Consider the following 16,122-nt stretch of genomic DNA (forward strand, 5'->3'; position numbering starts at 1 on the left):
AGAAACATAGTCAATAAACAGGCAGGATCAAACAACGGCAAACAGATATGGTACGGGCAAGACACAGAGCAATCCTAGGGCTAGCGAGAGGCGACGATCGGCGAACAATATCCAACAGGGCAAGGCAAAGAGATAATCTAGGTATACGAGCAGTAATCCAAGAGAGGTGCAAACAGAGTCCAAACGGCAAGGCAAATATGTAAATCCAGAAAGAAAAACACAGACTAAAGGCAAGACTATGACAACAAAGTGGGTTCCGTATCGCAGCTAAAACTAGGAGAGTTATAAATGCATAACAATACTGGAACTAAACAGAAAAACACAGAATGGCTCGTTAAGGCAGCTAACACTAGGGGAGTGATAAACGCAATACAATACTCGGCAGAGAGGAAGAGGAAGTCCATGGTTTATGTAGGGTGTGTGATAAGTGCAATCAGCTGTGTGTCTTCAGTGCAATGGATGATGGGAATTGTAGTCTGAGGTGGCGTGCAACAGTTAGTGTGGTGCAAGAGTCCATGTGGTGAGCGAGTGACCTCTGGTGGTGAGTTAACAGAAGTTCATAGACCAGATTCATGACACTCTCCTTGTAATAGATTAAAATTAAAGTCAATGTAGGTTGGCTAACTTTTGTTAGTTATCTTATCTGTGGTTTGTAAGATCTAGAAATCTAAAGTATAATGAAGTATCACTTTAAGATAATTTTTTTCTAAATAAATGTAGAGAAAGAGAGAGGCTGTGCATGCGTGAATTACTTGCATCTCTATTACGGAGTATTCAGACTGACCATGGTTTCAAATATTTGTTTTACCTGCACATCTCTAGATGTTCTCTCTTATTTTTGGGTTGATGTTATTGATTCAGCGAGCACAATGCTTTAAACAATTTTCAGCTTTATCAAAAGACCTTTTCATGTTTGTCTTCATGTTGCTTTCTTTCATGTGAATTCTTGTTTATGCTTTTTTCTTTTTTCCTTTTTTTTCTAGCCATGTGTGCAAGTGTGTGTGAGTGTGTATGTGTGTCAGGGTTGTTTACCATTTAAAAGTGTTTTGAAAATGCAAATTAAATTTGTAGAACATGTGTAATTGTTACAGGGCTGACGAGACGTGAGACATGCGGATCCATATGCAAAGCTTTATTATAAAACATGGTCATAAAACAGGCAGGGTCAGAGATCGGCAAACAGGTATGGCAAGGACAAGACAGAGCAATCCGCGGAGCAAGCGTGGGTCAACGATCAGCGAACAGTATCCAAAGGGGCAAGACAGAGAGATAATCCAAAGTCGAGAGCAATAATCCAAACGGGGAGCGAACACAGTCCAAACGGCAAGGCAAAGGGGTAAATCCAGGAAACACGGGCAGGGTCAGACACAGCAAGATAAACAAGGCAAGACAAGACTATAAGAATGGCTCTGTAAAGTTGCTATCGCGGAATGAGTGATAAACGCTAACAATTACAGAAACAAAACAGAAACACGGAATGGCACGGTAAAGCAGCTAGCGCTAGGTGAGCACTAAATGCAGATCAATACTCGGCCCAGAGCAAGAGGAAGTCCCAGGTTAAATAGTGAGTGCGTGATTGTGAAATGAGCATCAGGTGTGTGTGATGAGTGAATGGTGACAGCTGTGATCTGTGCAATGCATTGTGGGAACTGTAGTCCAGTGTGCTGTGTAGTGTGAGAGTCAATGTGGTGAACGGGTGACCTCTGGTGGTGGTAAACCAGGAGAGCATGGACCAGATTCGTGACAGTAATTATAATTCAAATGTGAATTTAAATAAGTAAACTTAAAATTAAATGATATAAAAATAATATATCTGCAGGTTTTAATAAGAATAAAATTATTATTATTAATAATAATACTATAATATTTTTAATACAGCTTATCTCTGTATGATTTACCCATAAACAAATTGTACACAACTTATAACATTTACATTTATTCATTTAGCTGACGCTTTTATCCAAAGCGACTTACAATTGCTATATATGTCAGAGGTCGCACGCCTCTGGAGCAACTAGGGGGTTAAGTGTCTTTCTCAGGGACACATTGGTGTCTCACAGTGGATTCGAACCCGGGTCTCTCACACCAAAGGCATGTGTCTTATCCACTGCGCCATCATCACCCCCTAGTTGCAAGTTATTTCCATGAAATGACAATAATAATCAATGCTTAGGGCCAGATTTACTAAACATGGCAAATTAGCATTAGGGCGCAATTCCATAAAAGTGGGGGAAATTCTTTATTGATAATGCACACACTAAAGAACACAGACACAGCCAGATCATTTCCAGCAGCGCAATCTACCAGCAGCGCAAATTACCTCCTGCTTTAAAACGTGCTTTTTGGGGGGCGTTAAATAATGGTGCAAATACCAGTAATTTGACTAGCACAAATGTTATTAAATAGCGTTGTGTGATTCATTTTAATACTCTTCTCCCATAAATTTTGCACCTGAAAGGGAAACTCTTACAAATGCATATTCAATAAGGTCAGGTGTCCACACCTTTTTAGCACTAATTCTTTACTGTGCATCTTTAGTAAATCTTGACAGTACTAATTTAATTCCAAAAGACACAAGGCGCAAGCTGTTGGTAAATCTGGCCCTTAAAATGGCACCTATAGGAGTGTTTTATTTAATTTATAGATTTCATTATATTTAATATAGACTATGGTGGAAAAGCACTTTATGTCCCAATGCTGTGTTTACAAATTGTACATACTGTAAATGTAATATAAAGTAATCTGGAATCAATGTGGTAAAAGTTTTGTTGTGCTGCATAGAAACATTTGTGGCTATGTTCATTTTACACTACTCGGCTTAGTTCAGAGAAATTTGAGAAAGCATGTTGAGAAAACATATGCATAATTGGTAATTAATGATCCAGTTATGTTTTGATGTAAAATGTGTTGGGGTAATGAAAATCCTCTGTTGCTGTAATTCTTAAATTTCTTAAACATTCCTCTTAAAACTCCAAATTCAACTCAAATCAATTCAAATTCAAACTCATGAACTGAAAAGAAACCCATTTGAAATTCCAAACTTTGCTCAACCCTGATGCGTGTGTGTGTGTGTGTGTGTGTGTGTGTGTTTTGAAAGGTGAATGCCTCTGTGCTACAATATGTAATATATAGTTGGTCTGGTTTAGGGAGGAGACCACTAAACCTCTCATCACTCTCTTTCTGTCCTTCATGCCTGCACTCTCATCTCGCTTCCTGATCAAAGCCGGATATTTATTCATTCTGCTCAGCAGCATGTATTGTTTTTCCACTTTGCAGCTTTGGAAATGCCGGCAGGTATTAGCTGGTGATCACTAAGCCTGGAATCAACAGCTTCAATCTGTAAAGATATTTAATTTAACATGGCAAATAGTTTCCATTTCTAAACTTTAATTAAACCAACTCTCTTAATTATTGAGCTGAGGACCCCAAATTGGAGTCAATAGTCATTTTTAACCAACACTTGTTTGGTTGTGTGCAAATATATTAATCACAGCAATATAGCAGCAGGATATAAAATAATAACAGTTCATGTGTCTTGTAATCTGTAATCTTAAAATCTGTAGAGTCTATACAAATGAAAAATAGAAGCTTGGTGTGTCATAGATTGCTCAACGAGAGGATGAAGAAGAGACTCTTCGAATAGGTGTTGTTGACTTTCCTTCACACGCAATCTCTCTCTCTATACCTCATTTCCCATCATCCCCTCATAATGACCTGTCTTTCATCTGTAATATCTAAAGTGTCAGGTGGAAGAGAAAAGATGCAAAGAGACAGACTTCAAAAGCACTGGCATGGTTTTGAGTTGAAGTGAGTCCTTCTCATCTCTCCGCAAAGAGCATCAGTCTGAAGACTGATTGAATCTTACTGATTCATCATAACTCAAACATACAAAAATAAATAATTCTGGCAATATGAATACATTTATGCAGGGTTATTTAATTAAAGGATTATCCCATTCAAATATGAAAACTGTCCCATCTAGTGGGCTGTTAACTACTGCGACCAAATTATTGAGCCTGTAGGAGCACCTACTTCTCCTTAAATTGTATTTTTTTAAAAGTAGTGTAAACTCCTTAGACTTTTAAAAAAGTTTAAAATTACATTTACAAATATAGATAATATGATTGTACTTTGACTTTGTTCATGTTTATACACATTAATCACACTACAGTTGGGCTCAGCATTGAGCACATGATCTGAAATGTATTTCATTATTTGAAATTTGAAATATTCTGTTATGTTTTGCATACCTGGACGGACCAATGGAGACTTCAGCTTGACTATGAAAAACTGCTTGTGTAAATGTATCTTATGAGCTGAATTTGAGGACTGGTAAAGAATGATCCATAAATTATTCATGCTGATTTAGTGAACACGATCAAGAGATTCACTGAAAAGATTACACTCAAAAGAATGGTTCTGTGAATAACAACTTAAAGTTTGGTCGTGTTATAGCTTCAGATGGTTTGATGTATGTCTTTTTTGCACACAAATAAATTTTGCAGCTTCAGAAGGCTTGAATAATAGTCATTCCTTTAAAATGTAAACTTCTTTCCAACAAAGGAGCAAAGATGGCTATGAAATAAAATACGATTTCAGGGTAGTAATTGCAGGAGCAATTATAGGGTATTCATTAATTATAGGGTGACATTGCAGGGGTGATTTCAGTTTTTGAGAGATCAGTCCATTTTGCAGTTAATTCAAGGATTTTTAATTTTTTTATTTTTTGGACTCTGAGAGGTTGTGTTTTGAGACGTTTTTTTGGCTGACTTTTCTTTATAGCCATAAGAAAATTTATTTATAGCCATAAGAAAATATATCACTAACAGGAGACATTTGCTTGTATTTTATTTTGTGATTTGACTGGAACAGAGAGCGGGCTGTGGATGAGCGATAGTAAAGTGGAACAGAGCTTCTGTGACACCTGAACTATGCTCCAATAATTGGTGACCTGATTTACAAATCCCAGGACTTTGCACTTCTCTGTCAAATAATATAACAAGACTTTTATATTGGCCTTTGGCATCCTTTTCTAAGACAGTGAAAGAGGTTTATCGTAAATCCACACAGATCTAAGCTAAACTATTGTTCAAAAGTTTGTGGGCAGTAAAATATATTGGAAAGAAATGAATAACTTCATTCAGCAAGGACAAATTAAATGGGCATTTATAATGTTACAAAGAATCTGTTCAATGAATACTACATATGAATTAGGTATTAAGTGGCTATTGTGACGAAAGTATTGCAAATATTGTTTATGGCATTGTCCAGTAGAACAAAGGACTGCTGAGATGAACAAATATTCAGGATAGAGGACATGGGACTCACCTCAGGCATAAGAGTAAACAGAGATCCACTAGAACCCATACACATCTAAACAGCACTGCAATTAAATTGCCCTTTTTATGCTATAAATATTAACATGAAACTTTAAATAATATAAAGTACAGATTTATGTTTGCTGCTTGCATTAAAAGCAAAACGTGTGCTATTAGTATGTTTTGATTTTACTGTTTAGACTTCCACATCTACAACAGCAGCAAGGGTCTGAGCCTCTCTTGTCTTTATTCCTGTTTGTGTTTCTCTGTTCATTCTGTTTCTTTATACTCTGAGGCTTTAATTTGGAGTGACAGATTTTTATCTGGAGCAAACAATTAATTAGCATGACAATACTTTCAACATACAAATATGAAATTATTCACCAACCTCTCACCAACCCAACAGCAAACATTCACTTCTCATCATTAACTTGCAGAGAGTCTGTAATGAATAGTTTTCTTCCCCAGCATCACAAAGACCGGAATCTGACATCAATTATTGTTCAGGAAGATAAATTATTTCTGAAATTATATAATTCTGGTTGTGATTCAGATCTGCTTAATGGTTTTGGTTTCTTAATGAGTCTGTTAATGACCGTTTTAGTACTTTGGAAGAAATGGACACAAATATAATATTCCTGATAATCTCCTTTGGCAAACTTCTATCTAATATTGCTGCACAGTTAAAACCCTTAAAAACCCTCTGGATAATATGTATTCTAACAAATCTCACAAGAAATCATCACAAACACTGAACATTTTATTTCAAAACAAGTTATATAACAAGCCAAATTATTTTGTTTGTTGTTCCAGACCCTTAAGTTGTGATCACATTTACCTTTGTTTGTGATATTTTTACATCGCTTTAATAGGAATCCACTTGTGAGGGCTGTTTGATTTGAAAGTTACTTCTGCGTGAGCTGTGCTTCATACATCGCTATATACTGACCTGATATAATTTGACCTTTTTTTTTTTCTAATATGACTTACCACAACCCCCCCCCCCCCCCCCCCCCTCCCTTTTTTTTTTTTTTTTTTACAAAAATCAAAAAGTAAAGTCTTCATATATTCATGCAAAACAGAACCAAAATACATCAAACATTCTATTTATTCTAAGTGTTATAAAGCCATAAATAATGAAGGAATTATTTAATTAAGCAAATAGACTACACTGTAGTCTATTCTACTCTTTGCCTTTTATTTAGTTCAACCAGTGAGGACAATAGTGGAGTCTATTTATTGAATTTTAATAGTACTTAATAGTACTCTTTCTTTCTGTGCTGGAAAGGTGTTTCTTTTATCACATTTAAGGACACAAGAACATAACTGAGCTAAAAATGATTTCTTATGTCATGGCGCAGTGCATGCACTAGCAGCGCCGCAGCTGATGCAGTGCTGGAAACCCTGTCACAGTATTTTTGTATAGCCTTCCTTCCACGAATGGAACATTATTATATTTTTTATTTTTATTCTTATTTTTAAGTGAACTGGTCCGCAGTGCTAGTCATTGTTGACTGTTTAGTTTTATTTTTAGTTATATTTTTTCTTTAAAAACAGTTGTTGGACAGTAAATGATTGGGTTAATGATCTCTTTCTTTCTTTCTTTCTTTCTTTCTTTCTTTCTTTGCAACATACTTTACATATCTCGTCTGAAAACTTGAGTCCACTTGACTCTTTGAAAGGTTTTGAGCTTTTAACTGTCTTCTGGAAAGTAATACCCATCATATTTGTACAAGCTACACTTTGGTACATTTGATATGGGACACGTGAACACACACACACACACACACACAAACACACACAGCTGAAAGTATTGACTGGTCCCAGTGTGTGTGAGGCTGCTTGCAGCTGCTGTCATGGTGTGTTTCCATCAGTGCTTTGGCCTCTGGAGTGTGAGTGGAAGGTGGGGGGTCTTTGTGGCTGTGCTCTCCTGTTATAGATGGCTATTAAGATGCCTGCAAGCCTGCAGGGGTCCTGATGACTGAATGAGGCCTCTCTCCTCACCAGGCCTTTGAGAACGGTTGAGGCCAGTGGGGGAAAAATGAACACATCTCTCGTAACCAATATCACAGGCTAGCGAGGCACAGCTAATCAAACAAAATGACAGATATTAAATGTGTTAGTGTCTGGTGAGTCATGGCACTGCATTTGAGAGAAAGAAAAACAGAGGAAGGTTCTGAAACAGGTCTGATTTCCCGATGCCCTTTCCTTTATGTGATTTTTTTTTCTGCAACTGAGATAGCATGGTATGGTGTTGAACTGAGGTTATTGGTATTCAAGCTGGTACTTTTTCACAAATAGTCAGAATATTCTAATAAAGTAGATCATAACTCACAGAGGGTCATGTTCATTAACTGCTCGTATGCATATATATATATAAGCATATGTGAATGTTTTCACACAGAAATCAGGAATAAGAAGTTATATTTTGGGCTTTATTTTGATAACATACTGTAGAAGGAAACAGCAATTGTAGATGGGAACAGGATCCAGAAAGCAGCTCAAGCCAGTCTGCACAGAGTACTACTGCTGTTAATGTCCCACAAGACTATAATTCACACAAATTATCAACAAGTTTGGACTGAATAAACTGATAAAATTTAGAACCAACTCAAACCACACACACACACAAAAAGCACAGACTCCTGATGATCTTAAAAACAGTAAAGTGTAAAAGTATGGGATCAGAAAAGATTTTTAATTATTATTGTCTGAAAGAAATTAATACTTTTTATTCAGCATGAACACATTAAATTGATCAAAAGTGAACGTTAAAACAATAAAAATGTAACAAAAGATTTCTAAATAAAAACTGTTCTTTTCTAGCTGGTCATTCTATTAAACAGAGACTGCTAAAAAAAACATATCACAAAAATATTAAGCAGCAAAACATTTCTTCATCATCAATGGTAATAAGAAATGTTGGTAACACTTTAGAATAGGGAACACTTATTCACTATTAATTATGACTTTTCCCTCAATAAATTCATAATTTGCTGCTTATTAATAGTTAGTAAGGTAGTTGTTACGTTTAGGTATTGGGTAGTATTAGGGATGTCGAGTAAGGTCATGCAGAATAAGCCATTAATATGTGCTTAATTACTACTAATAAATGGCTAATATTCTAGTAATATGCATGGTAATAAGCAACTAGTTAAGAGACCCTAAAATAAAGTGTTACCGAAATGTTTCTTAAGCAGCAAATCAGCATATTAGAATGATTTCTGAAGGATCATGTCACACTGAAGATTGGAGTTAAGACTTCTGAAAATTCAGCTTTGCATAGGAGAAAATTACATTTTATAATATATTCTTTAGTCTTAAAAGTGTTTTTTTTTTTTTGTCACATTGTTAAAATAGTTAAATATAATTGAGCAATTTAGTGACCTTAAAATATTACTGTATTCCATGTAATTTGGAAACTCAGGTTTTTCACGTTCTTGGAAAAAGTGCAAAAATGGTACTTGAAGTTCTTGAACTTGGTAACTCAATAATTTTGTGTTCATCAGCATTACAACAAGGACAAAAACAAATTTGTGTGCACCAAACTTGCTGTGAATGTGGTGGAAATAAAATAAAGCTGGTCACCAGCTGAATCAGCTTAGGTGGTCTAGACTTTTTTTTCAAGAATTAAAGCATTAAAGATGCAAATGTCTTCATTCAAGACTACTTCCGCCTAACTCCTCCATTGTACTCTGTTGAAGCAAAACTAATCTTTTTATTTCTCTTTCTTTCTCTCCTTCTCTGCTTTAGAAGAGACAGCGTTTGAGGCAGGAGTGAGGGTGCAGATCCACAGTCAGGCGGAGCCTCCTTTTGTACATGAGCTGGGCTTTGGAGTCGCCCCAGGCTTTCAGACCTTCGTGGCTACCCAGGAGCAAAGAGTGAGTGAGCTTTGACCTCAGCCTAATATTTTGGTCTCTCAAGCCCTATTTACACTTAGTATTAACATGCATCTAAGGTGATCCTGTCACAAGAGTTCAGTACTAGTAGTGCTCAAATCACATTCGATAGTCAGAAACGGATGCCACCACATCTCATTGTGTAAATACTAATGCATCATGACTCATCCCACACATCAGCTCCGAACACCCCTCCAAAATCAGATCACCCAGGTTAGTAAATGGGGCCTTTTTTATCCATACCCATGTGTTCATGCTCCTCATTGCTCCACATTTCTGTTCTGTTTCATGTGCAACGTTTATATTTTGTCAACCTTCTCAGGGTGTTCAGTCTTAAAAGACCATGGCATGGTTTGTGTCTCCATGTGTGTGTGTGTGTGTGAGACAGGTGAGAGTCTAAGCATACCAATTGTTTAGTTTAAGCTCTTTCGCTTAAATATTGACTGCTTCCTATCATACCTACTCCGCTTATTTTTATGTTTATGTTTTTCTCTTGGTATTTTGCTCTCCGCTTTGTTTTACTGTTTAACAGAAAAAGGTCTGAAGTCAGAAGACTGACAAAGACAAAACATGAGCATAACATTGGTTTGCCCTATACATTTGATGAAGGCCTAATAATGCCTAAGTTGTTTCTTTTTTGTTGGACAGGTAAGGGACTACAAGTTTATTTTCCGCTTCCTTGTTAATTGCACTCATAGATGATTACAGGTTTTGTTTGATTATGCTAATTGTTATGTTTAGGTGGCTGTTAAACTGAAATACAGGCTAATGACAGTGCATTAGTAACCTCAGCCCTCTAGTTGTAGTGTGTAATTACGCTTATGAACGTTAGGACTGTTTGGCAAGCCTTCGGTGGTGTGCATTTTATTCCTAGTAATAGCGGCCCAATAATATACTAAAATCACTGGCACAAATCAGCTTTAATAATGGTAATAAACAACCTTGTGCATATTGTTTTATTTTTTAATCAAAAGTAACTGTCTGTTCAAGGCAACCCGAATAAACTGTTGTGTATGATACATATGCAGCTGTTGTGATTCTGTCAGAGTGTCTGCAGCCTTCGCCCTCCCTGTTGTTATCTGAGAGTGTAAGGCTGGTGTTCACTTATCTGCTATAGTGTCCAGGTTAGGGAGGGTATCAACATCTCTCCCTGGGCTACTTTTATCTGTCAGGGTATCCTGCTCTCTTACCTTGTGTTATCTGCTCTGTCTCTCTCTCTCTCTCTCTCTCTCTCTCATTTTTTGACAATTTGTATCATCTTACAGCATGTTTTATAAAAGATGATTGCTTTTCATTCAGCAAAACAATTTTATTGTGTAATATATTTTGGTATTATAGTTTTGTATTTCTTATAAGGCAATACACTTCAGGCAAAACTATTGTTTTTTACTTGCATTGGTCAATTTAACTATAGGTACTCTGTGCATCTGAAGATTATTGATTGATAAACTGCATATGTCACTTGATCCATTCAGATTTGACTCAGAATTTTGTGTTATAAATGTTGCTTTTATTACTTATATTAAATATTGAGGAATATAAATCACTTTCATAGAGGTTGTGTGCAGGTAAAAATTCCTGCATGTGTTTAAACTATTTTCATTATAAATTATATAGTTTATTATTATTTATTTATTTATTTTATAAACAATATCCATGGTAACAAGGAGCAGTTTATTGTGACTATGATCTTATTAAAAGTTGTATAAAAACGTTTTATATGTTCTAATTAAATGTTAATTCGGTTAGAGCTTGATGAAATATAAATAGCCCAGTCAGTGTCTTACATGTACTTACTATTATAATAACAATAAATTATGCATAATTACACGCAAGTAACACTAAGCCAACCCTTAATCCTAACCTTAACCATATTGTAAGTACATGTAGTCAATTAATATTACTCAGTACTTAAATGTATAATTACACTGTAACAAGGACACCTTAAAGTGTAAATAAATTTAATTTACAACATCCTAGCTCAATATCAGTGCATTATTGTCAAGTGCATTTCTATGTGACACAAATGAAATTAAGTCTGTTAGCATACTCGGTTACTTGCGTAACCTCGGTTCCCTGAGATACGGAAACGAGTACTGCGTCGCTATACACTAATGGGGAAAACTCCTTTTTCTCCGAGGACTGAAGACCTCAGTGAATCATGCAGTGTAACTGCACGGCCATTGGTTCTGGCTATATAAGCGTCGTGCAGCATCATGGCACAGCAATGTACGCAGTACTCGTTCCCGTATCTCAGGGAACCAAGGTTACGTAAGTAACTGAGTACGTTCCCTTTCGATACTTCATTCGTACTGCATCATTAGACGATAATGGGGAACCAATTCAATCCTGTCGTGCCATGTAAGAGGAACGACTGATATAAACTGGCCTTGAGCGATAAGGACTCAGACGGACCAATTATATGCAGGGTCAGCCCTACGGGAAGCAAGAGGGATGAACTCATTGAGGTCAGCCCAGCTTTGGATAATCATTCCAAGGGACTAATGTACAGCCTCGGCACTATTGTTAGGGCCAAGAGCGTTCTTGAAAAAACAGGCAAAGCCTGAGAGTCAGACCACCTAGATAGGCGTGTGTCCCTTTAAACAGATTAAATCCGGGCCTGTAAAGCCGGAACGTCCAAGCTATAAAACCCAGCCAGCCCATAGTACTGGAGTAGCAGAGGCCATGAGACCCAGCATCTTTTGAAACGCTTTGATAGAGTATAAGGCTCCGACTTTGAATGATGCCGCGAGCTGTTGTAAAGCCAGTGCACGGTCTGGCGCGACTGCCACCCTCATGTGGACTGAGTCGAAAACTGCTCAGGATACGGACTCCCATCTGTCTTAGAGGGGAGAGAGCCACGTCGATGCACTTTCGTAAAAGTGCGGGGAGCCAGGGAAAGCCCAAAGGGCAGGACCGTGTATTGATAAGCCACTCCCTCGAAGGCGAATCTCAAGAATTGTCTGTGATGGGGGCTATCTGGATGTGAAAGTAAGCGTTCCTTCAGACCCAGCGAAAAGAACCAGTCCCCTGGGCGAATTTGCGAGAGGATCTGCTTCAGAGTAGTCATTCTGAACGACCGTTTCATGAGGGCGCGGTTCAGTAGTCTGAGATCGAGGATGGGCTGAAGGCCGCCGTCCTTCTTGGCGAGGAGGAAGTAGCGGCTGTAGAAGCCTGACTCGCTCTAAGCTGGTGGAACTGTCTCTACGGCTCCTTTTGATTTGAGAACGGGCCCGTGACTCAAAACATTTTTTTGGACAAACATACTGCCACTGGCACCCAGGAACGAACGGGATGCTTGAGGGCACAACAGAGGGCATTTTGGGGGCGGTCCAGCACTGGTTGAGGCTTTGCTCCTTCCTCTTCCTTTCCAGCAGATCAGGAAGATGCCGGAGGCGCAGGATCCAATGTCAGCTTGGGCCGGGGTCCTTGGCGCTTGGAAAGTGGGTAGCATCTGGCCGTGCGTGAGCGCTATTGCCCCAGGCTTCTGTGCAGGCTGAGCGGGCGACAGAGCAGGTTTCGCTGACTGTTGTGCTGGAGGAGGTCTGGAGCGACTGGCAGTCGTTGCAGAGCTGGATCGTTTAGGCAAGAAGTGTCGCATAGCCTGGGACGACTTCTGTGCTGCAGTGAATCGCTCCGCAAAGCCCTCGATGGCAGGCCCAAACAGCCCCGAAAGGGAGACAGGAAAGTCTAGGACCTTGTCAGCCTCCTTAATTTCCATGAGGTTTAGCCATAAGTGGCGCTCCAGCACCATTAATTTGGCCATTAACCTCCCAGTAGCCTGTGCCGTGGCCTTGGTGGCCCTTAGAGCCAGGTCTGTAGCACTGCACAGCTCCTTAAAAGCTGAGGCATCAGGTCCTGGCCTGGAAGACCTGTAGCACGGCCATGGAGTGCAGAGACGAGGCGGCCTACCCGGCGGAGTAGTACGCTCGTCCGGCGAGGGCGGAGGTCATTCTGCATGGCTTGGAGGGGTGAGCGATCTTAGCCTTCCATCCAAAGGCAGTGGGCGGGCAGAGGTGCGCAGCCACCGCTTCGTCGAGAGGAGGCATCCTCTCGTAACCCTTTTCTTCAACGCCGTCCACTGAGGAGAGAGCAGAAGAAGAGCTAGAACAAAGGCGGGCTGAGTAGGGAGCGTGCCACGACTTCGTAAGGTCATCGTTGCCCTCAGAAAAAGCAGAGGCTCGCTGACGAGGGGCCTGACGCCGCCCGGGCAGGATCCATTCATCCAGACAGCTACGAGTGGGCTCCTCCAATCCCATCTCTTTGACTGCCTTAGAGAGGATACGGGAAAATTCGGCATCCATCCCTGGCTTGGAGTCGCTGGGCTCAGCAGACAAAGAAGGGGCGGGGTCAGCAGCAGAGCCCGACATATCCTCTGTGTCTGATGCTATTAGAGACATGCTGTCATCTAATAGCTCGTCCTCGACGGCGCCTAACGAGACCATGTTACTCGCATCAGCAGAGGGACGCTGGTCTTCGCGCTCGAAGAGAACGGGACAAACCATTCTGTTTGACGGGGGCGAGGCACGCGGAATCTGGGCCAGCGTGAGCTTGCTCGCGACTGAGCACTTAATCCCCTTGCCCCGCTGTTTTTTCCTCACAGGTCCCTTAGAGGAAGGAAACGGGAGGGCGCGAGGGGAGGATTTGCTCTCTAAAAAGAAAGCGATCCGAGCGTGCAGCGTGGCGAGACTCATGTTAACGCAGTGGGAACAGTCCATCTCGCTCAGAGCGGCATCTGCATGGGGTTTACCCAGGTAGGAAACGCACTATGAGTGGCCATCACCATTGCCCTGCACGACGTGCACTGATTTGCAACAACGCCGCTGCTCTTTTAGAGAAATTTGCTCTTTAGGCTCACCGGATGGCAGCAGGGGACGAGCTGGCTTCTGCGTGGGTCGCTGGAGCGAGCTCGGAGAGCAGACGGAAGCAGCGAGATCGCAGAAAAAAAGGCACTATCCATCTAGTTATCTAGGTACAATAGATATCTCGAAAAGCATTTTTCTCAAAATTATTTTTAAACTTTAAAGTTTTATTCCTTTTATTATGAGCATTTTTTCATATATAATTCGGCTGATTTATTTTATTTATTTATTTATTTATTTTATTCCTAAAAAACATGGTTTGTTTTTTCTGGCTGTTGACAGGTTTTTTATTTATGGAGTGATAAAATTAGATATCCAAAGTCCCCAATGTAAACAACTTCAACTCTAATATGTCAACAAAATGAAACAAGTATTTTGAACTTGACTTTATCCAGTGTTCAGATTTTCCTTCTAGAAATGTAGGCAAATTAGTGCATAATTAATTAGACAATGCATAATTTGCATGTTTAGACACAACATTTCAGAAATACAAAAAAAACACAAAAAAAACAATTTGCCTTATGTACTTTGATTAATGTATATTTGTCTTGCCTACCCTTTGCAATTAGCAAGCCTGTCTTCTGCACACTATTATGATTGGTTGACATCTTTGCAGTATCATTGGCCCTGTCATGTGTCGAACAGGTTTGAGCAATCCAGGTGATAAATCATGGTCAAACACTATGTTTTGAAAGTGATTTACAAAGACTGTGATATTCAAAACAGCCAAAAAGCTCTCTGACGGTTCTACATGGCTCAGTCAAGTTATTTGGAAACAATTCAATCCAGTTATAAGGACCTGTTTAATTTTAGTTGAGTTTAGCTCAGTTCACTTTATCCTGAATGAAGTATTTGAATACAATTAACATTTTATTATGTAACCACTGTCCATGATTAAATCAAGTTCAGCCAAAGAGTTATTATAATAAAATACTGTCAAGCTAAATATAACTTTTCTTTAAACATATGCTAGTTGTACTGATTACATCTCTAGCACACCCATTGGAGTTTTTTTTTTTTTTTTTTTGGTTTTTTTTAATTAAAGCAGCTTGATTTCTTGTTCAAACGTCCAGTTGAGCCAAAGAGTAACAATTTCAAATCAGATTAACGTGATGCAATTATGCTTGAACGAGAAACCTGATACAATGTTGTTAAATCAAAATGAATAGTTTAAAGAAAATATTTTTAGAACTTAAAACTGTTCACTGTTGTTCAAGGCAGTCTTCTACGCTACTAGCTTTGTGTTGCACTCCACAATCTCCCTTTCTTCTCACTTGATAAAATAATTTGATGTCAAATAAATTTTTTGTGTCCATTTCATGTAGAACAGGCATAATCATGCGTATATTTACTGGTTCACAAACAATTCACGCTGGCATGAGCTGAATCAAACATATAATCCTGTAACTGACACAATCAGGCACTTCATTAGGAAAATGGGTGTCAGTAGGCAGGCACAGGAGGCATTGATGTGTTAATGGAGGCATTATTCTGTTGATGAATTCATCCATGTCAAGTTACAGTTCAGAACAAGTACTTTTTGCAGCTTGGTTTCAATAATATTTTTTACTCTTCGACTATATTCCAGCATGTTTTTTTCTGTACAATAAACATTAAAGATATTAATATTCTACCATAATTCTGTTAACTTTATTGCCTGTGAGAGGCACTAGTGTGCGGCTAATGGAGTAGACTCACTTTTTAGTGTCCTTAGAGCTGCCTCCAATTTTTTGTTTAATATATATTTGTTACAGTACGTGGTTGTAGAAATGAGCACCCAACACAGGAGTAAACAAAAGGAGTCTTTAATAAGCACCAACACACGATTTCCAGTAAACTAACATCAATCCAGGACAAAGAGTGAACAGAAACTGATGGCTTATAAAGACAGGCAGACATGTGTCATATCATTTATATCTATTACTTCTGTATTCTGAATCTTGCATTTGATGATGACACACACAAACCAGGATGAAGATGAGGGAGCTGACTTTGAGAGAAAAGCAAGCAATTTGGATGCTAAAAGAAAAGAGGAAGTCAATT

At 38.8% G+C, this 16,122-nt stretch overlaps 1 protein-coding gene across 2 annotated transcripts in view; it reads left to right on the top strand.

Annotated features, from left to right (window-relative positions):
• The window catches only part of LOC306869165 (acid-sensing ion channel 2), a gene marked incomplete at its 5' end in the record, with an annotated part of 448,337 nt that overhangs the window by 398,779 nt on the left and 33,436 nt on the right, over positions 1 to 16,122 (top strand). For both annotated transcript variants that reach the window (XM_079415799.1, XM_079415798.1), the window contains one exon: positions 9,072 to 9,199. In XM_079415799.1, the coding sequence (XP_079271925.1) occupies positions 9,072 to 9,199 (128 nt within the window). The remainder of the gene's footprint in view (positions 1 to 9,071; positions 9,200 to 16,122) is intronic.

The sequence above is a fragment of the Barbus barbus genome (genome assembly GCF_936440315.1).
Source record: "Barbus barbus genome assembly, chromosome: 4".
In the NCBI taxonomy this organism is placed as follows: Eukaryota; Metazoa; Chordata; class Actinopteri; order Cypriniformes; family Cyprinidae; genus Barbus; species Barbus barbus.